We start from the raw sequence: 27,770 nt of genomic DNA on the forward strand, positions 1-27,770 counted from the left end.
TAATTTACTCCTGACAGCTGTGCTGACAGTGAACTAACAGTGTTTGTTAGAAAAACACTGGATAATGGTCTATTTACTTGTTATAATAGGACAAATCTTTCTTCACAGCACAGCTGCACGAGTTTCGTTCAACCCATCCGTATTCTCTCAATGCAACACAAACACAGTACACCTCTAAACTCCAACTGGGTTAAAACAGTATAATTTGGTCTTAACAAACTGAGGTTACGTTTGTGATTATTTACATATGGAGCAGGAAAGTGAGATGATCCCAGGAGCACAGATAAAAAGAGCTGAAAACTTTTGATGGGATTTATATATGAAATTATTTATTAGGATTAACCCCTTGAGATATATCATCTCCCTTTCGAGAGGGTCCTCGAGACAGACAAAAATACCAGGTCTGAAAAGGGCCCAAGACTCCCTCTGACTGAGAGATTGTCTTGGATTTCAAGCAGCCTAAATCTAAATTAAATATTATCTATCTGATCTATAAAAGGCTATAATTAGTCAAGAGAGGGATTGAGACTTAAAATCAGACATTGTGCAGGAATCTGCACCTTGCAGAAACAGCGCCTTGTAAGGAGTCGAGCGTTTCACATGGCCTGCCCTCTCTCCTCGGCCATAGCCACGTCAGTTAGAAGGTCAGAGAATGGAAAAGCCATATGAGGCAAAGCAGTGACACAGAGAGCCTTTTTCACATTCAGTGGGTTTAGAGTAAAAGGAAATATGAGGCTAATTTGAGGTATGGGACCTCTACAGGCTCACAGGCTGCTCTGAGTCAGACACCTGTAACATTTCCATGACCCACGCTGTGTATGGTTCAATGATTTTTAACCTTGATCTGTGATGTTAAGTAACTGAGAAGAGAACAATCATTGTGCATATAGGAAATCATCTTTATTTTGAAAACCGGAGAAAGCGGGGGAACGAAACCCAACAGCGATATTTTGAAAACTGTTTGCCAGCCAGGGAACTCGCCACATTATTCCCTACTAAAAAACCCTGATGATTGTCAGATATTTTTTTTGCAATACTTCTGCATATTCTGTTTAAAAACCTGAAAAAAAAAAATCTCTTGTGTTGGCTCTTCCTTTGACTTCTTGGACTTCAAACTGCTACCTTTAACATACAGCACTGTACATTCTCAAGTCAAGGTGGACATCTGGAAGTGTCCAGTTTTCCGAGACATGGGCAGACACAGTATATAGTGATGTTTAAACAAATTTAAAGGTGAAAAGGTGGATAAGAACTTCAGTCCTAAAAATTGCAGGGGAATCTGGAACAAATGCACCAAATTTGCAAAAGCATTTTCGTAGATTTTTGTCTGCTTTGATAATCTGAATTGAAGTCTGATATCTTGGAAATCAAATTTTGTACCTCTCATGGTCTTAGTTTGCCCCTGATCTGCCTTCAGACTATTAAATCGTTTTTTAATAGAATGTTTTTAATACAGGACTGTTTTACTCTCAATCTGTGATGCTAGAAAAACTTGAGATTAAATTTACTCAATCCACGTCTGGGAAGCTGGCCGGATGTACAAAAGGAACAAAAAGTGACTCATGAAGAAAAATGTGGTTCAACGAACTTGCACAATATCTGCAACAAAGGCTCATCTTTTGAGGCAACCACCCAAACCCACTAAAACAGTTCACATATTGGGGTATCTTCAGAGTGAAAAATGAAGCGTCATGGTCGGATTATTCAAACGCACTCTTCCAAAACAAAAATCTCTAAACATCCATTTTCTACCGAAAAAGATCTCGGCGAGCTACACCTCCCACTCAGCTGTTAGTGGAGGAGTGTTCTGTTCAAAAACACCCTGGGATGTTTAGTACAGGGGTGGATGTGCAAAATTAACACAAAAGAAAGAAAAACTGAACATGGTATATCTCATCATCAATTGTCAATATAAAAAATAGCTTTTGTCAAATGTCTTGTATCACTACAATCACATATCAGGTGTAAACAATAACAGCTCCTAAATTTACCTGTGATGAAGATTAAAGTGTCATTTCAAACCAAAACCAAAATACAACCCCTTATTAGTCAAGTGACCATGTTGTTACAAAAAGTAACACTGGGGAGATTAGGAGATAAATTGTGAGGGTTAAGATTAGATTTACGGTGAAAGTGTGACCTTGACATTTTGAAATCGGTGTTTAAACATGACAACACACCATTTATAAGTCAGGATGTTAATATTAATTATAAACTGCCAGAAGCCACTGAGAGTATATGAGCATGGAAACAAATCTTGTCTCAAATCGTTTAAACTGCCATTTCTGATGTCACAGCCGTCATTCAATTGTAATTAATCCACAAAATATTTTAAAAAGCCTGAAATGTTTAACAACTTCATGATTCTACGCAGATTCTAAATATTGTTTTACTGCTGCATTTTACTGTGTAGCTCATGATCCAAAGTCTCTGTTTCGGATTTATGTAAAGGCTACTTTCCCTCAATATTAGGAAATAAGCATGTCTGATATTAAATTAGATAATACATCTAAGACTCAGGTAGTGGTTACCTGTTGTATTAGTTGATGTTTTTTCAACAGGCTGCAAAGTGGATCAACAGGGGGCAGTATACATCTGTACTACTCTGGTGTTTTAAACTACTGAAAATACAGTATATCAACATTTCAAACTGTCAAGGCGTCACCAATTATGCTTTAAACACCATTAAATTCACTGCTGCTGTTTGAACTGGACCTGTGCTGTGATTATAATCCTTATCTGGGTCTGAGACAATAAACATCAGGCAGATTCAACATGTTTAAATCAGTGGGTCTCAAAATAAATAAAGCCAAGTAAAATTTTCAATCCATCATTTCCAAATTTAACATCTCGACAGCATCACAGGTTCATTTCACATCATCTAACTGGGCGGTTTGACATGTTTTAAATGTAACCCTGAACAACAGACCTAATGTTGCGAGTTTTCTCTCGTGATGGAGGTGATTCATATCCAGATACAAATCAGCTCCAACATAACTTCTTCTGGATGAGTGGATACAGGTTGTGACAGTGACTCTGATCCTCATAAAGAAATAACATGTGTTTTAAAAACATTTAACCATTGGACCTGACCAAATTTTTTTATTTTCATTTCACCAAATGTCACCATAGAAAAATCTCTAATAAATGTTATGATAAATTATTTTGAAGAAGATATTTTCTTGTTAAAAATAATAATAATGATGCCAAAATATGCTTGAACACTGGTTGTCTCAGGAGATTTGACTTCCATTGACCCATTGATACCTAAAGTGTTCGCTGCCTGTGTGCCGCCTACCAGAGAAGTTCTCAAACTGCTGTTTTTGTCAATTTAGATGTGTTGGAGTCCTTGTTGAAATATTCTGGGATCCACATGCCAGAAACGTTAGTTACACTGACACAGTGGTGTTGCTCTCCTCTTCCTCATGTCAGTTATTGTGATCCGTTTTTCAAAGTCCGACTCTGCAGTCTAAAGTTGATGTATTAAACTAACCATATGAATAACACAACTGAGAGAACTGAAGTGTGTAAAAATGCAGGTGAGTAAATCATGCGTCGCAGGATTTGGCAGGAGATTATGAAAATGTTTCGTGACAGTATCCTGAAAAGGATTTCAATGCCAAGGCTACAGATGTCTTAAAGACCAACAGAAAAATAAGATAAAATGAGAGGTAAAGCACCACCAGTACCACCTCTTCAGCCCTCCTTCAATACTATATTCAGTCCACACACACTCCTCTTCAGGATCCAGTCTCTTTCTCCTCTGGCTGATCCTTACCCACATTCATCTCCTTCAGTCCAGATCTTGGCATGCCAAAAGGCAGGCGATAGACAAACATGGCCATTATTTATTGTGTCCCTGTGTTGCTTTATTGATACCGTGAGGAGTGAACAGACTTCACCTCTGGAAGGGTTTCCGGACCTTCTTCCTCCTCCTGGGGGGTTTGCCGCCTTCAGCCCAAGTCTCGCTGGGCTCTGGCCGTGGACCCCCCGGCATATTGAAGCCTGTCTGGCCTGGGGGAGGAGAGAACGGCGGAACTCCAGCACCAGGTGGGGGATGAGGAGGGGGCCCTGAGGGGAAGAAGCCCCCGTTGGCAGCCATGTCATTAGGAGGTCCTCCTTTGAAGATGCGGTTGAAGAAGTCCTGCAAGTCAGCGGGATTGGTTGGACCTGTGGCATTCTCCGAGGTCGTCCTGAAAGGAAAAGATGAAAAGTTCAGAAATCTAGAGCTAAAGTTAAGAGATGCACTTTTCTGATTTAGACATCATTATGATCATGATGATTATCAATTTGAACGTAAAATAAATCTTTATTAATAATACAAACTGTACTGGATTATTGTTGTTGATATTATCAAAACTTGCATAACACATGGGGGGCTCCTATGCTACACACAGCAGGATGCTGTTTCAAATTAAACAATTTACGACACTGTGGTGGCTTCTGCAGTGTCCTAAGCCACTGTCAGCGGGGGGGATGCACTGAGAGGGACCGAAAAATAAACAAACTGGTTGGGAGAGCCAGCTCGATCTTGGACTGCCCTCTGGATTCCACTGAGGAAGTGGGTAAGAGGAGGATGTTAGCAAAGCTGAATACCATCATGGACCTCTCACCCCCTACATGACACTGTGGGGGCCCTGAGCAGTCCCTTGAGCAGCAGACTGCTCCAACCACAGTGAAAGAGGGAACTCTTCTGAAGGTCCTCCATTCCCAATGCTGTCAGACTCTACAACACCATCCAGAATGACGAATACTACACTGGTTTTTCTCACGTCACTGTACTAATTCTAATGGAAAATGTCAATTTGCACACGAGTTTCCTCTGCACATGACCTGTATTATACCATTTATTGTGAGTTCTCACCAATCTATATTTATACCAGCATACCTTTCTATATTCATACTATAACTACATACTATTGTGAATTTATACCTATATATTTATATACAACTTTCTACACTTATATACACATATATCAAATATACTGTTATACAAGTTTACAAATGTAACCTGCATTAACCTGCACACATATGGACACGTCTATCAAAATGTCTACTTATACTTAAGAACGACAGTTTTTACATGCTTGTGCAATCATCCTGTGCCACTGCACTTTACTCAATAACATTTCAAACCACTTCTTCAAAGAAAGGTGTATTTTATGTACATATTCCCTTTTTATTCACTTGTCTACCTCATTCTGGCCTGCCTGCTGCTGTAACAACTGAATTTCCCCAGTGTGTGGATTAATAAAGTTTTATCTAATCTTATCTTACATTCATTTTTCCCAGTGGAAGGAGGGATTTTGGCAGAGGGTTGAGGAAAATTTCAAAATGAAGTTGATACACCTACATGTTTGCATATGTTAACATCTTAAAAGAAAGGTAGAAGGAGAAGAGGGAAAGGAGGGGGTGGAATAGAACCGCTCCTGACTCCCCATTTACATTCAATTTTAGCCACGTGTTTTACCCGAGGGCACATACCTGTGTCGTGTGGCGCTGCTGTTGTTCTTTGAACCAAAGGAGATGTGATAGGGCACACGGTGAGTGTCAGGAGAAATTACTATTCTTTGACAACCTGCCCACTCTGAAACATGAGAGATAAAAAACGTATATACTCAAAGAAATGCTTGACCTTGTAGAGGCATTAAAAGGGACACATACTGAAAATACTGCACGTGAGCTTAGGACACATGATCTGTATATAAAATCCTGATGATCACCTGTTATATCATAGACCTTGCAGTCCATACAGGCAAAGTATGTTATGCGAAGGCCCAACATGCTAGACTCGGCCCATAGGTCCCCCTCCTCAGCGCTATGGCAACGATTGCATTCAGCACAGAACCGGGCCTCCGTCACTTCACGATCCATCTCGAACCGCCTGTGTACACACACGCACACACACAGAGGTCATGAAGGAAACAACTGTGGAGAAAAGCATACTACATGATTCAGCTGTGTCAGACACAAAGTTTAACAGAGGAGAGGATTAAGCCGCGGTTGCAGATTATGATATATATATAATATATAATGTGCAGAGACGTACTTGTGTTTGCCTTCACACTTGGTGCACATCATGGTGTTCATGGCTTCCTTCAGGTCATCCTGCAGTTTAGTGAGAAACTCGTTCATGGACTTGGAGAGCTCAGTTGCTGCCATGCGTTTCCTGTATGGGAATTAAACAGACCGGTCAGTGCTTTGCTACATTACAGGGCGGTGATGTTTCTTTTTATTATCGGAGAATACAAGTAATGCAAAAGATGTGATGACAATTCAATCTACAGTAGTTAACAAGAAGATGGTAGTGATCTATTATATCGACATAATAACTTTAAGGGAAATATTTTTTTATTATTTCCAAAGATCTGTTTTATTTTGCTTCTATAATGACAACTTTTTCAGCATACTCACAACTCATACTCTCGTCGGGTCTCTTGGTTACTGACAATATCCCAGGCAGCCCTCAATACTTTGAACGCCTCTCCAGCTCGTGGGTGTTTATTTTTGTCTGGATGGACCTGAAAGAGAAAGGGCATAGGAAAAGGTTGCATGAGTAAAGAAAACCTTTCAGCCTCAAATGCAGTTTATTAGTCATTATTTCAGTCATTCAACCATAACATTTGAAACTTTTCACTCAGCCACAGGTAGTTTGCACACACACCTGGACAGCCAGCTGTCTGTAGGCTTTCTTCAGCTCAGCCTCAGAAGCGTGTACCTCAACACCGAGCACTGTAAAGGGGTCAAGCTCATTCTCCGGTATCTCGGCCAATGCCAGCAGTCTATCCAGCTCCTGGCCCGACTGGCCCCTCCCTGCTCTGCCAGGTGACTCATGTGTGGATGGTGGTGCATGGGCGTCTCTCTTGAACCGTCTCTGAACTCTCTCCAGCAGGGAAACCACCCGCTTCCAAAACCTTAAATCCTGAAAAGATGTCCAGTAGCGCTTTCCCCGCTCTCCACCAAGTCGGACCACCACACCCTTTGCCCACTGGGACCCGAGAATAGCCAAAAAACTGAAAAGTCTGAAACAAGATAAGGCAGCTGTCTTTACCCACTTCACCGACCTGACAATTTTATCCACCACGTCTACTCCTGTGCATTTAGTCCATTTCAAAATCCGACTGGCATCCGCCTTCAACCCGCGTATATCTGTGATCTTTGAAAGAAGCTGCAATCCAAAGTTATAAAGTTTCACTCCTACAGCCTCCACACAGACTCCACAATTGTGAGTTAATGTGACAATAATCTCAATCATCATGTGGACGCAGGAGATGCACCAGAAGCTTAGAGACTCTGACAGCATCTCCTTGAAAGCTAAGATGATCTGGTTGCCTGTCCGCCTGCGGCTCCGGTTCTGCTGATGGTGGTGGTGACGTCTGCGGGTCTGCTTGTGCCGGCCACCGCTGGATGTAACATTGCTTTTTTGAAAAGAGGCAAAAGCACTTTGACTGCTCTGCTCTGAAAATGAACCACTGCTCTTCAGTTTGCATCTCCGTCCTCCTCCAAGGCTCCTCCAGCCAGACTCTCCATTCATGTGCTGCTCCTTCTCAATATCGTCTTCCTCTTGAACCTGTGAGTTTTCAAGATCTGTAGCGCCGTCATGCTCTAACCAGTCCGAAGCCTGCTCAGTGTCCTCTTTGTCTGCTGCAGGTCCACAATACTCTGCTTCATCAATTCCGAAATCTTGTGGGGTGGCTGGGTTTGGGGTGTCCTGAGATTTGAAACTGGCGTTTGTGTTCTCCTGCTCGTAGTCATCATCAGTCTGTCTGTCCTCACACTGACTAGATTTGGTCACAAAGGTGGAATCTCCTTTAGGGATGTCCTCGTCAGTGTCTGTAACTCCATCCATCTCTTTCTCAGTTGCTTCCCACTCCATGTCCCTTACAGCTGTTTGACTGAAGCACTGTAAAACTGGAAACTCATGGAAGGTGATATCCTCGATCCATAATCTGTGGCAACGTTTCCCCAGACTCTCATGAAAAATGGAGACTGGGGGCTTCTTGGAGCCAGTCTCAGGTCCACCATATCAGCAGCCACTTCCAGGGTTTCAGGAGGCTTTTAAACACCACACAGCTTACATCATGCATCAGGCTGTTTCCTGGAAAAGAATGAGGTAAAAAATCAGAGGTGACTTTTATCACAGTGAACAAACATGACAGATGTTATCCGTATCACTAACCACTAAAGAGCAATTCATTTCAAATTATGAGTGAGGTTTTTTTTAATTCGATTGATAGAAAGTTGAAGTATCCATTTTTATAGTTGATTAAAAATTGAACTTAATTACCAATCAAAACAATCAAGTATTCTCTGAGGTCAGTTTCTCCAATGTGATGAATTTTCTCACCATTGTAAAGTCATGCTGGCTCAGAAGTGCAGATCAGTGATACAAGACATTTGAGGACATTACACTGGGGGTCTGCTGATGTAATCATGCTAATGTGGAAGTGTGGGGTATAATAAAGGCAGGATTTCGAAGGGGAAAGGGCAAATAAGGCTGAAATTCGCTGCTGCTACACAGACATATTACCATTATTATGAAATCAGTTAACGGCTGTGTGACGTGGAGGCTTCTCTTCACATATGAAACATGCTGTTCAGTTTAGAAAGAGTTGATCCTGAATAAACTCAGGACGAATGAGCCCTGACACGTAGCGGCACCGCCACATCTGTCCAAACCTTGTAGAAGTTGATCTACACGCGTAGACACCGCAGATGGTATTAAATTACGCTGCTTGGAGGTTTGCTAATTCAGTTAGCCGAGGAGAAACACGGTGTAGCTACAGTAAATAAACACCAGCAGCGATAACAATCCTCGGACCCTTCAGAGGCGATATGGGGTAAAAGATGAATTAATCACAACACGGTGCCGCCGGTCTGACAAACCTCGTGTCAGTAAAACTATGAAAACAACCTTTAGCAGGCGGCTACTGTTAGCAGGTAGCTTCACTGTTAGCACGAGAGGAGGCAAGCGGCCAGCTGGACGACACACAGGGGCTAAAATTAGCTTACATCTGGCTGCCTAACCTGACAGTGTCTAACTCCACTAAATAAAGGCATCGAATGAGGTTAAAACGACAGCACAGCAGCGACCTGTCAACGCTTGTAGGAAGCTAGCAGCCAAACGAGCAGCTAACTGTTAGCTACGAGCCGAAGAACGAGTCGGACGAGCCAATATCTACGACAGACTCCTCCTGTGGCTCTGACGGGTAACATGAGGCATGTTTATAACACCAGCAGGTAGGAACAGTATTATTCATTATGCATTAAAACAAACTGGATGTCACATATACCTCAGATAACTGTGTAACCTTGTTTGTTCACACACAGTCAAGAGTCGCTGATGTTTTCTTTTTTTCTTTTTTTTTTTAACCACTTCTTCTTCTGCTGCTCCTTTTCCTAGTTCTTCCTCCTCCACCTTACCCTTCTTCGGCCATTTCTCCAAGTGACGGAAAAGTGGAGGAGCTCTACTGCCACCTGTTGCTTTGGAAATTAACAGAGATAGACAGACAGACAGACAGACAGACAGCGAGATAGATACTTATGCCTACATGTAAACTTTATTTTAGAATTAACAAATTAAATTAAATTAAATTAAATTAATCCTGCGCAGTCCGCTTCGACGCAGGAGGAATAATAACCAGGATTGCTCAACCCCGTGAAAGTACCAACTATAAAATAAAATTTCTAACATTTCTAGGACTGCAAGGCAGCACTGAGCGGGCCTGATCACATGCATTTTGAAGCCCTGGTACAAGTACTCTTACTCTACGCAAAAATGTGTAACATAAAAGAAAGAAAACATCTTGGTTGTGCCATTTGGCCATATTGCCAGATGGCCACTAAATGCAAAAAAGTAGGCTTCCTGTTGCGATTTTCAATCTGGGTGAGGTGAGGGGTATTCAGCTGCATCATACAACTTCACCACTAGATGTCACTAAATTCTACACACTGGACCTTTACATTTTTCAAAGAAGAAAAACACATGCACTAACAAGGTGCTGGAGTTTCACCTGAACTCTCAGAATAATTTACGACCACCCACTTCCCACATAAATAACAACAACAAAAAAGAAGGGTTAGGGTTAGGGTTAGAAACACCGTTTGGTAGAATTCACATTTGTCACATCTGTACTCGCACTCTGAACAGGCCTAAAGCTTGTCGCTGTGCTGACTTCTGTGGGGGTCTGTGATATGGCACAACTCTGGGAACCCCCCTTAAAAAAAAGCTCCTACATATAACAGACTGATCTTGAAGACACAGCGGGTTAATTCTAAGCCCCCACCACCGCCACCCACATTCTCCAATTTGAAAGCCGCCTCTCTACCGGGAGAGGAAGGCTCTTTTTCGGTCAGATGGCGTGCTGCAGTCCGCCCCCGTCATTCTCCAGCCCACACAGACAGCAAAAAGGCAGCCAGCGACCAATACGGTGCGCCGGAGGAGGATTTCTGCCAGTGATTTCAGACGAGCCACGATACGCAAAGGGGGATTTACTACGCCAATCTGAGCCGGGGAAGCTTGCAGCGATAGCCTATAGGTACCAGGGTAAGAGACGAGACTGATACTGACTGATATGTCTTTAAAGGAGTGTTTACCGCGAACATCTGGCTCCCAGTCCATTTTTTGTGTTATCTGAACTGGAGCGAATCATCCAAGTGTTTCTACTCTATAATCTAAACGTAACGTGGGTTTGTGTGACTGATGAAATGGCATTAGTTTAAACGTCTCGTGTGCTCTATGTTTATCAGTTTGGGTCGTACAGTATCGACCTGTGACATCTGTTGGAGAGACACCTTTGCGTATTACGCCTGTGTCCTCTCTGCGCATCGACCCGGCCTGGATAAGGTAAGAATTGTTATGATATAAGAATAAAATGGTTAAACTATTATAATTATGCAAATTAATTCAGGCTTATAAGGGCATAAACAAATACAAAAGGTGCTTACAAAGGTGAAAATAGTTTTTAACCTACGGAAGGACGATATTCTGCTCCAAAGCATGCATGTCTATTGTTATGAATGCTCCATCAAGCTTGAGGAAATTTAAAAACAGTTATAAGTTATTAGGTGGAGCGCACATGGCAAATATTTCATTCAAAATAACTTGTTCACATTCAAATCTTTCCTCTGTCCTGCCCCAAACTTTCCAGTGCTGTGTGCCATGTCTCTGCCACGCACACTTGGGGAGCTGCAGCTCTATCGGGTGCTGCAGAGGGCCAACCTACTGGCTTATTATGAAACCTTCATCCAGCAGGGCGGTGACGACGTCCAGCAGCTCTGTGAGGCCGCAGAGGAGGAGTTCCTGGAGATCATGGCCTTAGTTGGCATGGCCACCAAGCCACTGCATGTGCGTAGGCTGCAGAAGGCCCTCCGAGACTGGGCGGCCAACCCTGCCCTCTTCAACCAGCCTGTCGCTAATGTTCCCCTTGGGGGCATCCCTCTGTTCAAAGTGGACGGAACGGGCTCAGGTGGATCCAGGAAGTCTGTGAGCAACGGCCAGCCCGGGTCACCATGTGAGAGGGAGGATCGAGCATGTCTTACCCCAATGCACAGTGGGAGTCCCAGAAGCCCCTGCTCCCAGGCCTCCCCACAGCCACCAGACTTACACTACAGGGAAAAACTGTCACCCATGGACCCGCACTGGCTCAGCCCAGAGCCAGATGGAAACTGTTCAGCATCTGGATTTGAGGAGGAGCCGCCCAGCCCACCTATGCTGTCAACATGTCCTCCTGGTCCCTCCACATCTCCCAGTCCCTCTGCTTCCCTCGCCCCCACCGCCCTGTCAGCCTGGCCCGGAGGACAGCTGGACGGGGAGACGGCGAGGGCAGTGGTGGAGAGCGTGGATAGGCTCCTGAGGACCATGCCAAGGTCAGATCACACAGAGGTGAAGACACTGCTTAGGATGAACAAGAAGTTGGCAAAGACTGTGGGGCACATCTACAAAATGGGGTCCCAGGACGTGAACAAGGAAGAGGAGATCCGAAAGTACAGTCTAATATATGGACGCTTCGACTCCAAGAGGAGAGAAGGCAAGCAGCTCACACATCATGAGGTAATGAGCATCAAAAACCAGAGATCAGAATCAACATCATGTTTCCTATACCTATGGCTTAATACACGTCACTGTTTACTCAAATGGAGCGTGACACATTTGAAACAAAGATAATCATTTTGTCTGGATGTGATTTCCACAGTCTCCATCCTTCTTTCACTCACTTTCTCCTCTAGTTGATCATCAATGAAGCTGCAGCCCAGTTCTGTATGCGCGACAATGCCCTTCTGCTGAGACGAGTGGAGCTCTTTTCACTGGCACGGCAGGTGGCGAGAAAATGTGCCTACACCTCCACTCTGAAGCATGCAAGGTATGATGCTGCATGAGGAGAGGAGATATCAGTTCGTATTGGGGTTCGGGGAGAGCGTGGCCTAGGGGATAGAGCGGGTGCTCTGCAACAAGAAGGTTGCTGGTTCGAATCCCACTCTATCCCATCTGCATGCCTAAGTATCCATGGCAAGATACTGAACCCCTAGATGGCCCCTCATAAAATGATGAGTGTTCTTAAAATGTAAGTCGCTTTGGATAAAAGCGTCAGCTAAAATGACATGTAATGTAACATGTAATGTATTGGACTGAGTGTTGGCTGGTCCTTAATGCTGAGAGAGAATCAGGATTATACATTTATTATTGTATAATTGTAAAATGTTCAAGGCAAAGTAACATGATGTAGCCCTAAATGGAGAATTGTTTAAAAGTAAATTGTGTTGGTCGTATATTGTACATGTAACAGGTTTTCATGAGTCTCACTGAGGTCTTTATTTTCAGAGTGAACCTGGTTCAGATCAGCAGGAATAGACTTTGACCTCTGTTGTGTTTCAATGAGCACACACACACACAGAGACACACACACACACACACACACTAGCACACACACAGAACAAACCTTTGTGTTTGTAAATATTGACAAATACTTATTCACACATCTTTATGAAATTAAATACCAGCATGAAACAGACCTACGTTTTTTTGTAATTGGTATTATGACAGGAAATCCGTTTTAAGATTTAAAATGTCTCTTTTCCTGAGATTATAATTTGATGGAACTTAATTCCAGCGATTATGTTATAATTTTTAAAGTTATTGAATTGAAAGAACCATGAAGAAATTTATAAAATAAATAAAATATCCTCATTACAACTTGGCGTTCAAATACATGGCTTATTCACTTGTGAGTGAATCATTATTTCACTCTCATTGATCCACTCATTATGTTTCTCTGGACGTTTAGTTCACATGTCGGTTTGTTCCCAAGGTCTAGCATGATCCTTCACATTCAAATGGTTTGGTTGTTTTCCTTCTGCAGGACAAACGCAGATGAGAACAGTGTGTTGCCACAGAAGAGAGCAAGACAGGAGGTGAGTCTTTAGATCCACCACGAGTCAACGTCACTCAGTGAATCTGGATAACGGTGAAATTACAGGTGCTACGTAGTTTAAACGTTAATGTCACTTGTCAGAAATGGTTCAATTAACAGTGATGTGTTTTAGGTAATGGTGCCGGAGTGTGTCTCATCACCTCTCGGAGTGGAGAGCTTGGAGGCCTTGACCCAGAGAGCAGACGATGACAGTTTATCTGCAGAGAGCCTCGACAGTGTATCACATGGTAAAGACCTCAGATATTCAGTGTGTTTACTCTAAACCGTCTTCTACTCCAGTGATCCTTCCTGTTTCTATAATAATTCTTGTTGGAAGGCAGAATTCACACCCAGATCTGTATGTCCTGTTAGACATGGGCTCACAGTGCAACCAGTCTCCTTCCCCTCGTCCCCACACCGACACGTCCAACCCCGCCAGCTGGAGTCGCCACCTCATACAGCAGACACTAATGGACGAGGGGCTGCGATTGGCTCGGATGGTGTCTCATGATCGGGCTGGCAAGATCAGCCTAGGGTCAGAAGGGACTCGCTCCTCAGGTGACTTTTTAAATAATGACTCAACCATATTGTGTGTTTTATAATGGACATAGAATAAAAGTATTTCTTTTCAATGATTGATCATCTTTGTGCTTGTTAAAGGAATCATTTGAGATTCTTTAGAATCACTGTACATGCTTTGAGTTGGAAGAGGTATGAAGTATCCACTGGAGGGCTTTTAGTTTAGATTTGCACGAGGCCTGGAAGAAGGTGGAAAAAAGATAATGTGGACCGTCCAAAAGTCAAAATCCTGCACCTCTAAATCTCACTTATGTTATATCTTGTTAAATTCCTAAAAAAACTAGGTAATGACATTTCAGGTTTTCACGGTCTGAGCAGACATGAGATTTGTAAATTAGTGATTTTTAAAGATGCTGCAAGAAAGTAAAAACAAAAGCATTTCCAAAATAACAAATAATTTCTTTAAGTTGTAAATGGAGGGAGAATTCGAAGAGACGAGAGTTGATGTCGGGATCGAATCAAAAACGACTTAGCGTCTCCCCAACCTCCTCCTAACAATGAATATTTTATAGCTCTACAGCTTGAACTCAAATGAGTCACATTCTCTGAGGTGACGCCTCCCACCACACACAGCTGAACTTCACCAGACTGTAAATTAGAGAGGATTTGAAGTTAGAAGGGGAAACAGAAGGAGGTGGAGAGTGATATAGGACAAGAGTGTGAACGGGAGGGTGGAGAGAGAGAAGGAAGAGAGGGGGGTGGTGTTACACTGTTATAGCACTCCTTTAATACTCTGTTATACTGTAGCCTTTGTCTGATGCATCATAGCTCCTCATGAGAAATAGAAAAAAAGATCTGGGCAAGTTAGCGGTTCCGGGCTGCGAGAGCCAGTCGAAGAGATGAAGCGAGGAGAAGCCAGCAAAGACATGAGGGGGCAGAGGAGGAGGTGATGGTGGTGGTGGGGGGGGGGATAGGAAGTACTCTGTGGGCGGCAGAATCGGGCCCCCCTCCATTCTCTCGGCAGCGACTGACGTCAGAGTGTTTGGTGCGTGGGCTGGAGGGCGGGATGGATGGGGCGTGGGGGCGAAGGAGTGGGAGGTAATTGGAGGGGCGTTGCATTGACTCACCAAGCGACAGTGTGCAAAAATAAAAACCTGTGGGCAGTGAAATGGCACAGTCTTTTTTTTCATACATCTTCTCCCTCTACCAAAAGAACTGCGGCAATAACAACAAAAAAAAGAAACGACATACGTTTCATCTCTGACGTCGATCTCCCTCTCACTGTGTTTTTTCTCCCTCTTTCCTTTACGTCTGTCTCTCTCATCAGTCAGAACTTTTTCTCACTTCCTGTTGACGTCACTGTTTTTGATCTTCCGTTGTTTATCTGCAGATCGTCTCTCACACATGATGTCTCATTCATTTTAGCCACGGCTACAGAACCTTTAATCCAGTACATTGAAATACTTTTTTATTTATAAGTTACTGAATATGTGTAGATACATTTTTGTATTGTTGAAAATGTGTTACTATATGCTCATTACTATCATATAACTGCATTCTGTTAAAACACATGGACATAGTGCTGAATCAGCAAATGAATAAATGAATTATCAACAAATGAATATTGTTCGACTCATAAACACACTGGGTCCAAATGATAGTTCTCACCCCCATCTGCGGGTTTATTGGTTGGTTTGTTTGTGATAACCATGACACTTGGGGGGAGGATGTATAGGTCAGGAAAGAACCCATTCAACTTTGGTTTGGATCAGGATCAGGGGACGGATCCAGTCCTGTTATTTCACTTCCTTGAACATTGCGAGATCGGGCGTTTTTTCAACATGTTCACCGTTTACCTAGAAAATATCTCTGAGTGTTTGAAACTTGGTGCAGCTTGATTGAATTTAAGGGGACTGTTGGGGCGGCGGACATAGAATCTTGTTAACTGGATTCTATGACTTTATCAATACCTGATCACCAACCGACAATCATTTAGTCATCTGCAATACTGGCCACTTAATGTTACAACTTGGTCTGGTCATAAAAATCATGTTGACTCCATGTTGGAGATGTTCTTGTTGAATTCTACTAATGTTATTCAAAGACATTGGTTTAATCTTGATTACTGTGACTCTTACCTTTATCACCCTGCGCCTTCAACAGCAGCAACACATTTAAAAATGATTTGTAGAGACACATTCATTTATTTATCAGATTTTGATAATGTAAATAGAAAATACTCGGAATTTTAGGGTTTCACAAATTTTCCAGTTGTCGGATAATTAGTTCTCAGTGCTTTTTGTCAATGGCTCTCTATCTAGTACTGGTCCTTTAAGTAGCTCCAATAAGCTCATGTCAAACTTCATATCTCTCCACAGACCATGACAGTAAAGTGGAGAAGCGGGGCTCATTAACAGCGTGCAGGAGCAGTAGCCCCTGCATCACCAGAGACAACTCCAATCACCGAGGGAAATGAAAAGTGCTCCGAGGTTATCGGCGAACTCGATGTGCTCAGGCCCAACGCTGAACTCCACTCAGACTGCTGCAGAGGCTGTTACCGAGCAGGTTTCCTCCACATGTACTTCACTGACATCAAAAGCATCTGAGTGACTCTAAAGTCTTTACAGTTCATGTCAGAATTTACCAGCGCCTAAACTCATCAACCTGCAGTGAGTTCTAAGTGCTGTGGATAAGGTTAAAAAAACATCTACTTTCATTGAGTAAATATGCAGAGGGGTCATTTTTTGTTTTCTTTTTCAAATATAGGACTTTAAGACCTGCAGATTTGATCCAATAGTAAAATCCACCTGTTTCTGATGAGATGGGCTCGACACAGCAGGGGGCACTGCAACTTTAGAAATGGACTCTCTGAACTTAATCCGGCTTGAGTGAAAATGTAGTAGCATGGAGGGAATTTACAGTCTCAGCGCGTAATATGATAACAAGACAAAGACAACAATCTCTGCAGCTCATCCCCCTCAGGAAACAGGCAGATGTGCTGGTTTTTAACTGACGTCGACTTGGTAGTCAGAGAACAGTGTTCCTTCACAATCAAAGATAATCTGTGTAGAGGAAGTAGGGAAACAGTGGGTGGTTGAGCCACAAATTGATCGAAATTTTTCAACGCTGCTGTTAGGTTGAGATCCCTTTTATCCTTTATACTGCATCATCTAGTCACCTGTCAGATCAGAAGAGGCACCCTGAGATCTATATATACACACACAGTATATATGAAGCCACAAGCCTCCATTTTCTCCCTCACATCCTTCTATACTGGATTTTTCCACAGACGACCAAATCATTTTGCACGAAACAAAGCAATCAACACTTCTCTTTGAGGCATTTGATTATTTTAAATGATGTGGAAAATGTACTGAGATAACAATTTCTAAACTCAGCGACATTTGAAAAAGAATATAGACACTTTATTGATTTCCAGGGGATTGATTTTCACTCTTCTCTTTAAACCCTGGAGTGAAGTTTCAGATGCTCGGAGCAGCAGTCCTCAGCATCTTGCTCAAGAACATTTCACCGGGGAGGATTTTTTGGGGACATTCAAGCTGTGAACTACATTGTGAGATTCATAAAATGCAAAATTAAAAAAACACAGTGTCACAGTATTTAAAAATGAAGTGGGGAAAAGTATAGATTTTGGATGCAATGTTTTTAGGTGTAGCGGACACTTGTTGGCTGTAGCGGTGTGTATTTTGGGATGATTTCTTCAGGTTTAGATGTTAACAAGATCGAGTTTTTGTTAGTTTCCCTTTTTATCTATTTTCACCTCTGAGACTCAATCACTGACAGACAATCACTTTAAATAGAAAATCACATGCAGAGGTTTACAGAAAGAAATCTCACGGTGCTTGACTTTTGATCCAGCATTACCTGTTATTAATTTTAGCCGACTGGCTCTTATAAGGAAGAGTTAAAATGGGCTTAAACAAGGCAAATATTGATAATTGATGAAAAAGGATTTTGAACCCTCCACCACAGATTTGTCAGTGAAGTACCTTGCTGTGAATCAGTTTCACCTGCCTGTCTGCTGAGCATTAGTGACCTCAGTTTATTATGTTGCAAACAGATAATTTATTTTGTTACATCTCAATAAATGTTATTTTATTGCTTAAAGTCTCTTGCTCTGTTTTCCACAATGAATGGTGGTTTTATATTTTTTCTCCTCTGGTGTTCAGAGAGGCTGCGTCACACAGCCAGCAACACCTCGTCTTGTTTTCTGGCTCTGCAGTGAGCCACCATACTGGTATGACTCACCTGTACCAGTGATGTCACCAACTCATTCACACACACGCACGCAGTCACACACATGATTTGGACACATCATGGCCATGAAGATACACAAGCCAAACATCCGACAACCCTGAAAATATCAGCTTTATAACCACACCGATTTTTTGTTTATTTCACTGTAGTCGTAACACAGAATGATAAAGGTTAGTATATGACATGGTTTCATATTAAAGATTATTTATATGAAATATTTATAAAATATTGCTATAATGAGCCATGGTTCGAGTGATAGACTTTGCTCCAGAATGTAATTTTACTGAACAATTATTTACTTGAACGCCACCAATTCATGATACACATTCATGATCCCCAGGAGCTGATTTGTGAATAAATATTCCACCTGCTCAATTTTTCTGACTTTATAAAAGAGCAATAACATGTGAATTGGTTCTTTATTGTGATGATGAAAGCAGCGTGTGGCTACAGACCATAGGAGGCATTGCCATCAATCAGCTGTCAGCGCCATTAATTAGGGAGTTAAATGTCTGAGTCTATTCTCAGCTCAGGCTCTTTCCTCTGCAACACAGAGCCGAGCAGCAGACAGCTGATTGGTTCAAAGCAAATGTTTAAAAAGCACTTTACTGGCAAAGAAAAATATAAATATCTTGATAGATTGTAGAGTATGCTCCTAAACACAATGAGCTGTGTCCACTGTGTACACATGTGGGCAATATTTAATGTCTGCAAAGTCAAAAATGTGTACAAAGCTGATAAATGTGAGTTTATCATTAATTAGATAATGTAATAGGTGCTGTAAACAAAAGACAGGGTAGAGGAAGTGAATGTTCACAGTGAAAAGACACTATCTTCAAGGATAAAAGCGTTGATCAAAAAATCTGCAGGCAAGCAAAGTTACAGTTAAATAAAGATGCGACAATCACTGGTTAGAGTCAACTGACCCTTTTTAATTATTCATAACCAATAGCGAAGCGAGAGCAAAACAAAAATGTCTTCAAGCAGGTACTTAAATATAAACAAGACTTATGCTGCTGTACAATGCTGACATCACTGAATTATTCCATCATAATAACCATTCAAAACAACTACAATAATATCTCAGATATAAATACCTAAACATGACAGATTATTAGTCTGTTTATTCTTTAATCCCCTGGAGATGCTTTTATGTAGGGTTAGGGTTAGGGTTATTATATTTTTGCTCATGATCAGGGTGTTCATCAAACACATGTCTTGTGAGGTCTGGATATTTATATTCACCATAGCACTCAAAGTATTTCTTGGAACTTAAAGGTGCAAAAGTCACAGGTACCATAGTATACACCCGGGTTGATCACGATCAGTCTAGATGAAATATTGATGATTTTAAATGACATATCAAATATAAGAGTGGTTACAAAGTGAAATTATCAGAGTAGGAACTATATGGACATGCATACACACTATAATAGGCTGTTGTTCTGAAAGGCACCTTAAATTACATGGTTTAAACAGTGAGCTGGCTTTGGTTAATATTTAAGGAAGTCTCTGTAGGAACTGTATACTGATATGTCTGTAGAGAGTCCAGAATAACTGAATAAGAGATGTGGTTTTCTACATCTGTTTTGTTAGTTTGTCTGTAATGTAGCAGGATTACATAAGACCTACGGAGCTGATTACCATTAAACTTGGTGGAAGGATGGGTCAGGAAAGATCTCATAAATCTTTGGTCTTGATTCTGATCTTGGGGCAGATCAAGGACTGATTTTTAATTGCTTAAACATTGCGAGATAGGACATTTTGCAACATTTTCCTTGATTTCCCAGACAATTATTCATGGATGTAGAATAAACAAATCAGTCATGTTAAGATGACTGATATTTAGGATATTTATGGGTGTGTGTAAAATGGTACAGATCCAAATAAAAATCAAGATCTGTGAATTTTAATGATGTTGGGCATTAGCAGACTTATGTGCTGTGTTCAGAGCCATTTTACTTATATGTAATACTTCAAGGTTGTCAGCACAACAAATTAAATTTTGTTATCACGCATTTGCGTAAAGGCATAAATCTCAGTGAATGACATCTCAAAACATTGACTAATCAAACCATGGCTATACTATAGTGGAAGATATAATGTTGTGTAATTTAGGTTTACTATGTCTTTTAAAATACAATATGTCCCCACTGAATTTAGATGTGAGCACAGGGAGTCTATTTCAACCCTTCACTTTACACCCTCAAGAACAATCTGCCCAGTTCAGTTAACAGGCAAACTGCTACTCTGTTGTTTCCAGAGATCAGGTTAACTGAGATTTACCTGCTCAAACACATCATGCAAACACTCATCACTCATCTATCAGGACCAGATGCATGGTCCGCACCATCTAGCTGATGTGGGTGTGAAGATGTCGTATGAACTCTCCTTTGGTGGTTGAGTCTCCGGGGAAGACCGCCTGGCAGAAGTCGCAGACATGTGACTGCAGCGCCACGTCTGACATCAGTAGCCCACCGGGCTGGCTCATGAAGTCCATGACACGGGACCGCCTGTCTGTCGCAGGAAACTGATCCAAACACAGAGCACACGACAAGGACTTAGAGAGGGGGAACATGTTAAAAAATGTCAGGGCAGACTGGAGGATGGCTACGAGTGGCATGTTGTTCTGCTGAGGACACCTACCCTCGATGTGTGCACAGTCCTGTCTCTACCACGATGATCTGCCTGCCCAGGATTTTTTGATTCACCAGATAAGGCTCCATGCGGTCTGGAGGAGTCCAGGGTTGACAGAGGTGCAACCCTCGGCTCTAACTTTCCATCCTCCTCACTCTGCAGAGGCAAATCCATGCAGAGCTTGGACATATCTTCCCCGAGAAGATCCGAAAAAGTGTACACATTTCTGGAGACCTGATGGTCGCAACACTTTGGTGCTTCGTTCATCGGTTGAAGCTTTTCAGGGATGAGCACAGGGATTGCTTGGCTGCCCTGGAAGGGGATGGACAGCATGTAGCTTAACTCTCCATTGGGAACAGTGGCGCCTGCAGGAGGACAGTTGTGAATTAGTTTGATGAATAATGACAGACTCATGTTTTTGAGAATCAGGTTTAGGAATTATATGGACCTTGCTGTTTCTGCAGTGCTGTTGTGAGTTGATGCAACAGAGCAGCTTGTCTCAGACAAAGCGACCTCAGGCGAAGGAACTGCTGGTACAGTTCACTGTAGGCTTCCTCCATGCCACCAGCTCAGGGATCTGCAGATACACAGCACATAAAGGTGCACCTTCTAACTGTAGCTAAATTCGGAACACATTCGAAACAACAGCTCTACTCAGACATGAACATGAAATAATTGGCTTCAGCCATTTTCCGGAGTTTGCCTTTCACATATCACATTCAAAGGCCTCAGTATATGATTCATATTCAGTGACCACCACACCCTCTCGTTGGAAACACCGGTATTAATAATTCTTAACTTGTTTATTCTGAGTATGTTTAACTGTCATTTTCCACCCAGTTGCACAAACACGATCACCAGAAGATTCTTGATTCAGATAAATCAAGAATCTTCTTTTCGATCCTTTGTTTTTTTTGTTCCGTGTATCAGGTAGTTGTGCTGACTGTGTTACTTTTTCAGGTTATAGACTGTACTTGCAGATAATACGTTATATAACAGATTCTACCTAAACATATTAAGCAATGGCAATAAAATCATACATTTCACATATATTTCATTCAAACAGTTCATTTCAGAAAAATCAGCAGAGATGTACTTACCCTCGTCTGCACACTCTGCTGCTTGAGTTCAGGACTCCTATCATTCCTTACAGATGTGAGATGTCTGTCGATCCTCCTGCACTGAGCTTCCTGTTCTTGTCAAGGAATCAGACACAGCATTTAAATCCAGACTTTATTCCACAGCCTAAGACAAATGTGTGACAGTGAAATCCGTTCTGCCGATGACTCTTTACCAACAACACCAGTGATTAAGTTTCTTCTTTCCTGTTGAGCTCATGGAAATTATGCTTTACTAATGTAACATGCATTGCGACAGGGAACTGTTAAACATGAGGAAGTAGCTCTTGAAAAAACAAGAAGTGAAACCCCCTTAGTTATAAATGAACGTCACAGACTCTCAGTTACACTCTTATGTGACATATGCTGTGTATTGTCTAGCATCAACTCTAATTAAGATAGAGCCAGGTTTCCTTTCTTATATAAAAGAGCACATTATTTGTCTCAGTTTAAACTAGTTGATTTATTTTCTCTGCAGCTTGCAAAGGATGTGACGCAATTTTTTACTGAGAAACGTTTTTGTCATGGAGAGAAATGAGGAATATGAAGGTTTCCTGAAGGGATTATATAGCTAAGGCCAGTGAAATGTTACAATAATAATAATACTTTTATTATGACCACTGCTGGTATTCATCAAGGTGCACTAAAACAAGTTTTGTCTAATGGTTTAATGGTAACTGTTGGAAAAAGCTATCATCATGAATTAGTTGATCAAAAGAAGTGAAATTGTTTAATTATTATTTACAACTGCACCATGTACTTTATTTAATACAAATTACGTAAAGAAAAACATATTTATTCAAGTCTTTTCAATGACCTCTATCAATTTATGTCTGTTTTCTAAATCATTTAAAAAAACTAAATTATTTCTTCAAAAATGTAAGGATTTCAAGGACCCCTTGGAACCGTGTTTAGTACTTTGGTATTTATTTATAAAGCTGCATTAAGCTCAATACTTGAATGTAGTTAGTTACTCTACACCACTGCTTACTATAAGTATGACATGTGTCCCAGTGATTGATTAGCCCTCACAGATAAATGTCTTCATGTCTCATCTCTGACATAAGGATACTTAGATGGATAAAAGTCAGACATGAAGTTAACTGAGTTGTATGTATTTATATTGTTTGCATTTACTGAAATCTTTCTTTTTACTTTTACATTTACTATGTCTTCTTTCTCCTAGTTCTGATCGTCTGTTATAATTTATTTTTAAAATCGTTTTACTCATTTATGTATTTCTGTCTTTGTCTGTGTTCTATCGCTTTGTGATCCTCAAATTGCTTTCAATTGTTTCCTATTGTTACTGTGTTTTGAAAGGTGCTACCCATCCAGTCAAAACAACAGCCTCCTCTCCTGTGAAGTGCTCTGTATGAACATATCTCCTTATGGGCGATGCTCTTTTCTTCTTACCTTCTCTTTTCCCCACATTGAATGCCATGTTATAGTCTCATTCATTCCCTTTAGTTTGCTTGTTATTAATGTCTTGACAATTAGCAGTGAATCGCCCTCAAGCGGCTCAATTTATCCTTCATCTTCTGCTTTCATTTTGTTCTGTTTCAATTTCACTTTAAAGTGAGAGTAGTTCTTTGTTGTTTCTTCCTTGACAGCTGTGACACAGAGATCATATGATGTATTATATGAGACGTGTTTATATGAGACGTGTTTGTATGAATCATTCATAAAGATAAAGTTTACTTACGTTAACGCTACTAGATGGTTCCCAACAGAGAGTGACACACAGACACTGACAGAGGTGGTGATTATGTGATCCCTCCTCTCCCTCATCCTTCCCCTCCTCATTGGACCTGAGGTAAATTTTTTTCTGATTATGTCATCAGGGTTTACCTGTTTAATACTTCCCGTTTAACAACCTTCAAAATAAAAGTCGCGACCTCTCGGGGAAGTTTCAGTTGTTCAGGAGACCTTTAACTGGGAAAGTGAAAATATGGGAAAGCACCAAAGAACAGCTGGAGTATCACCAAAAGGAACAATATGAATATAGTATCACTACAGCTTTTTGTTTTAAAGGCCAGTATTGTGAGATTAGATCAAAACAACCTTACACCCTCCAGATAAGTGTGACCAGACACTACAACGAAAGTCAGCTTGATAACAGATTGTGTACATTTTAAATTAATTAGGAATTTACATTTTCTGTACATTTTAAATTCTCCCTAAATGCTCTTTATTATTATTATTATTATTATTATTATTATTATTATTATTATTATTATTATTAATAGTAGTAGTACTAGTAGTATTTATTTATTTTGTCTCATACGTTTGCAATCTAAAAGTCATAAATACTACAACCAGCCTGCAAGTGTCAGTTGAATTATGACACAATGCAAACTTTCCCAGAGGTTCACAAAACCAATGACTGTAAGTAGGTCCTAACAATCCGTGGCAGTCTGTGTTCATTCCAATTTTTTGTGACAGGTGGTGCAGCCTGTCACAAAAAATCAAAAACAAGTTTGCCAAGAGCAAATAGAGTAATACAGAACAATGAGCTGAGAGACACCTGATCGCTCTGTGGAGGTAAACTGATCTAACTGTTGGTAAACAGTCATTTTACCCATTGTCCCGCTCAGTCTGGCTGTACACAGCAGTGGGCTGAATGCTGGCAGTTTGAGTTATAGCATAATGATGAAGGTATAAATAGTGGAGTAGTTAATTGAATATGTTAGCATGCTATTTACATATCAGTGCTTAGCGTGAAGTTTACCTGAAGCGAAGAGGCAACCATCACAATGCCACTACTTGGTGATGGATGGGGTCTTTCTGTGTGGAGTGTGAATATTCTCCCGGTGTTAAGGTTTACCTCAGGTCCTCCAGCTTCCTCCATCCAAAGACATGCAGACGGGGTTTGGGTTATTCAAAGACAACAAATTGAGTGTAGTTGTGAAAGTGAGCGTTACTGGTTGTTTGTCTCTGTATTTTTGCCCTGTGATAATCCGCCTCTTCCTTTAGAAGAAATAATTCAATCACAAATATGCACCACATGGCAGCGCTAGAAGAAATCTCTGTTGATCATCATGTCTGTTTTTTTCCGTAAACTGAGATCCATGAATTTCTATTATTATTTTCATAATAAGGGTAGCTGTGTGTGTGTGTGTGTGTCTGTGTGTGTGTTTGTGTGTGTGTGTGTGTGTGTGTGTGTGTGCGTGTGTGTGTTTGTGTGTGTTTGTGTGTGTGTTTGTCCTACTGGGCCTTCGGGGTTGGCATTCTGCATGGAAAAAATAGACTAACACCAAGGCAGCGGAGTCCTGTGGGTGGCAGTGTATCTTCCATGCCATCTATCCACTTAGGAGGAGCAGCAGTTTTTGCCCTCAGGGTCAAACCCCTGACAGCTGACTTCACAGCCAGCCCCTCGTGATCGCAGAGGGGGACCAGCTCCTTCTGCTCCGGCCTTCTTATGTAACTCTAAGTATGGAAGTTGTCATCTCTCTCGTCCTGGGAGTTTCTTTGTCAGGTCGACTCTTATCCTAGAGGATACAGTTAAATTGTTGTCCTCTCTGTTGTCAGTTGTTACTATGTACGACTCAATGTTTTATTTAAATGATTTTGTTGTGTTGTTAAACACGTTATCTGCTTGCTGACCTTGGAACTCGTAACTACACTGATTTTACTGTGGTTATGTTTTTACCCCTTTCTGTTTTAGTTTTTTTGTTAGTTTGTTTGTAAACAAGATTACACAAAATCCACTGTAAGAAACTTGGTGGAAGGTTGTCATATTAAGTGACCACAATGCCTGGGGCCCAGGCCACCCTCTACTTATGGTTCAGAGGGAATTAGGAGGTAATTTGTAACCCTTTCAAGGGAACACAAAAGTAATCCTCAAAAATATTTGCACAGTTATCCTTATATTTCAACATTTTCCCCAGGAATAATGAATGAATCTTGATTTGAAATATCAGACACATTTGGGAACTGCTAATTGTGAGTATGTGAGAATTGTGGTAGCTTGTTAAGATTGAAGGGGACTGGTGGGCCTTGGCAGTGGCATACGCTCCACTGAGTACCATTCTAGTTCGGTAGATTAATTAATAGCTCACAAGTTTGAGAAATCAGGACAAGAAGACTGCTGAAGGTCACCAATACAATCACCTTGGTCCTTTAACATTACTATTGTGCACAGATTCCCCCAAAGCTAAATATATTACATTAAATACTCAAATACAGTGTTAATATAATAGATTATGTATTCATGTTAAGTGTATTGATTGATATATCTTCATATATCTCTTGTCAAAAATGTCATTATGTATTGTCTGGAAAATCTTTATAAATTTCCATTCATGTCAGGAAAAAAATTTAAAAGAATGGTAAGACAATATGTCAAGACTGTGGCAAAGAAAATGTATCAACAGCTGTTATCTGGCACATGATACTGGGCATGGAGAAGAGACTGTACAAATCACTGAACAAAAGTAAAGGAGCTGCAGGGTCTGTCCTTACACTGCGTGAAAGTCTGTATGTTAGTCTCTATTTATAACAGCTCCTCATGTATCCAAGGACATGTGTGATGCTTTATCACGTCCCAAGCTCTTAATGCGACGTGTTGAAAACTGCTCACAAAGGGCTACACATCATAATGGTTGTAATTTCGGGTGTAAAAAGTTAACACAGCTTTTGGTTAAAGAGTCTTTGTGTACGTTGTTGCTGTTATTTATATGTGTGTTGTATCTTATACCACCGTTCTGTGTCAGTGGGTTTGCTTGTTTGCACTATGTGCTTGCTCTGACCTTGAACCCCCCCCCCCCCCACACACACACACACACAGACATACACACATAACCACATACACGCCACACCCTGTCCACTAGCCCCCATATCGCGGTATCTTTGCACTTGATCACCCAGTTGGGTCTCTCTGAACTCCTGTGTGTCTATGTGTGTGCACTTCGCTGTGAATAACTTCCAGGCATGCAGCCAGGAACTGTCATCTGCTGGTGCAACACTATCCATCCTGTCAATCTTGTTTTATAATTGTAACATTCTCATATTCTCTGGCTGAGCAGAGAGAAGTTTCCAACACAGTGAGATACACATGAACACACACACATGCACACTCAGGATATCGTTTTTTATTGCTAACTATACATTTCAGGCAGCGTCTTCACATCTTATTACACTAATACATTTTTCTAAAGCAGCAATGTGATAAGCATATGGTTTATAATATAAAACAGGGAGTAATCTCTTTGTGTTTCTTCTCTCTCTACCTGTGTTGTGTTTTTTCGCTCTATATTTCATCCTAGATTTGCAGAGGTAACGTTCAGCCCTGCAATGAACAGGTGTAAGATGAATTATTTCTTGGTGTGGTCTTTCTTTTGACCTCTCCGTTAAAATAAAATAAGAGCAAATTGTAATTTTAAGACTCGAAATATGATATTTGTCGTTGAAGGGCTAAATTCAAGTTAATACCAAGGGAGACAACAATGACGGCCATTTAATGTCCCAGAGCAAATTGCTTTCCACCATCCCTTCCTCTAGCACTTTTCAGAATGATAAGTCAGCGGGCTCACCATTCACTTATGAATTTAATCCTGTGGGGACTAAGAGCTCAAGACGGTGATGTGGGGCGCACAGCTATCACAGAGATGGCTTGAGCAATGACGTCTGCCAACTCATTTATCACCAGACTCCCTCTTAGTGAGCAAGACCCGATCCAATTACAGAGGTTTCTATGGGCTCAACAATAGCCTGCTATAAATACACTCAGAGGGTTTTCCACACTCGACAACACACCCACACATGTATCAGCACTGTTGCACAAATATACTGTCCGTAAACAAATGACTGT

At 41.2% G+C, this 27,770-nt stretch overlaps 3 protein-coding genes across 5 annotated transcripts; 1 reads left to right on the plus strand and 2 right to left on the minus strand.

The window, feature by feature from the left end:
• Nucleotides 1–878: 878 nt before the first annotated feature.
• dnajc14 (DnaJ (Hsp40) homolog, subfamily C, member 14) lies at nt 879–9,437 on the minus strand. Its single transcript, XM_062398872.1, has 7 exons — nt 9,294–9,437; nt 6,665–8,098; nt 6,415–6,521; nt 6,050–6,169; nt 5,724–5,884; nt 5,485–5,587; nt 879–4,193 (listed from the first exon to the last, which is right to left on the minus strand). Exons 2-7 carry the CDS (start codon nt 7,874–7,876, stop codon nt 3,899–3,901), a joined length of 1,998 nt encoding a protein of 665 aa, XP_062254856.1. The 5' UTR covers nt 7,877–8,098; nt 9,294–9,437; the 3' UTR covers nt 879–3,898.
• Nucleotides 9,438–10,184: 747 nt separating this feature from the next.
• On the plus strand, nt 10,185–18,056 carry nab2 (NGFI-A binding protein 2 (EGR1 binding protein 2)). Of its 2 annotated transcripts, XM_062398941.1 has the most exons (8): nt 10,185–10,546; nt 10,750–10,846; nt 11,151–12,052; nt 12,229–12,362; nt 13,359–13,410; nt 13,543–13,657; nt 13,782–13,967; nt 16,307–18,056. In XM_062398941.1, exons 3-8 carry the CDS (start codon nt 11,162–11,164, stop codon nt 16,402–16,404), a joined length of 1,476 nt encoding a protein of 491 aa, XP_062254925.1. In that variant the 5' UTR covers nt 10,185–10,546; nt 10,750–10,846; nt 11,151–11,161; the 3' UTR covers nt 16,405–18,056. The 2 variants fall into 2 exon arrangements, with proteins under 2 accessions (XP_062254925.1, XP_062254933.1); XM_062398949.1 differs by lacking the exon at nt 10,185–10,546 and having other exon boundaries at nt 10,563–10,846.
• Nucleotides 18,057–19,117: 1,061 nt separating this feature from the next.
• Nucleotides 19,118–23,731, minus strand: zgc:113184 (uncharacterized protein LOC553745 homolog). 2 transcript variants are annotated; one of them, XM_062398964.1, is made up of 5 exons: nt 23,664–23,731; nt 21,944–22,033; nt 21,292–21,420; nt 20,853–21,208; nt 19,118–20,736 (listed from the first exon to the last, which is right to left on the minus strand). In XM_062398964.1, the coding sequence occupies exons 3-5, from the start codon at nt 21,401–21,403 to the stop codon at nt 20,560–20,562; spliced, it is 645 nt and encodes a 214-aa protein (XP_062254948.1). In that variant the 5' UTR covers nt 21,404–21,420; nt 21,944–22,033; nt 23,664–23,731; the 3' UTR covers nt 19,118–20,559. The 2 variants fall into 2 exon arrangements, with proteins under 2 accessions (XP_062254948.1, XP_062254943.1); XM_062398959.1 differs by lacking the exon at nt 23,664–23,731 and having other exon boundaries at nt 21,944–22,189.
• Between the last annotated feature and the right edge of the window lie 4,039 nt (nt 23,732–27,770).

Source organism: Platichthys flesus, chromosome 2 (genome assembly GCF_949316205.1).
Source record: "Platichthys flesus chromosome 2, fPlaFle2.1, whole genome shotgun sequence".
Classification (NCBI taxonomy): Eukaryota; Metazoa; Chordata; class Actinopteri; order Pleuronectiformes; family Pleuronectidae; genus Platichthys; species Platichthys flesus.

Bases quoted from the DNA above. Each gene is read 5' to 3' on its own strand.
- dnajc14 (XM_062398872.1), bottom strand. From the start codon at position 7,876: ATGGAGTGGGAAGCAACTGAGAAAGAGATGGATGGAGTTACAGACACT. The intron at 6,170-6,414 runs GTGAGTATGCTG...ATTCCCATACAG, and splicing joins ACCCGACGAGAGTATGAGTT to GAAACGCATGGCAGCAACTG. The intron at 4,194-5,484 runs GTATGTGCCCTC...TTTTCCTTTCAG, and splicing joins AGCAGCGCCACACGACACAG to GACGACCTCGGAGAATGCCA.
- nab2 (XM_062398941.1), top strand. From the start codon at position 11,162: ATGTCTCTGCCACGCACACTTGGGGAGCTGCAGCTCTATCGGGTGCTG. The intron at 12,053-12,228 runs GTAATGAGCATC...TTTCTCCTCTAG, and splicing joins AGCAGCTCACACATCATGAG to TTGATCATCAATGAAGCTGC. The intron at 13,411-13,542 runs GTGAGTCTTTAG...GATGTGTTTTAG, and splicing joins AGAAGAGAGCAAGACAGGAG to GTAATGGTGCCGGAGTGTGT.
- zgc:113184 (XM_062398964.1), bottom strand. From the start codon at position 21,403: ATGGAGGAAGCCTACAGTGAACTGTACCAGCAGTTCCTTCGCCTGAGG. The intron at 21,209-21,291 runs GTCCATATAATT...GTCCTCCTGCAG, and splicing joins AGCACTGCAGAAACAGCAAG to GCGCCACTGTTCCCAATGGA. The intron at 20,737-20,852 runs GTAGGTGTCCTC...TGTTTGGATCAG, and splicing joins GGACTGTGCACACATCGAGG to TTTCCTGCGACAGACAGGCG.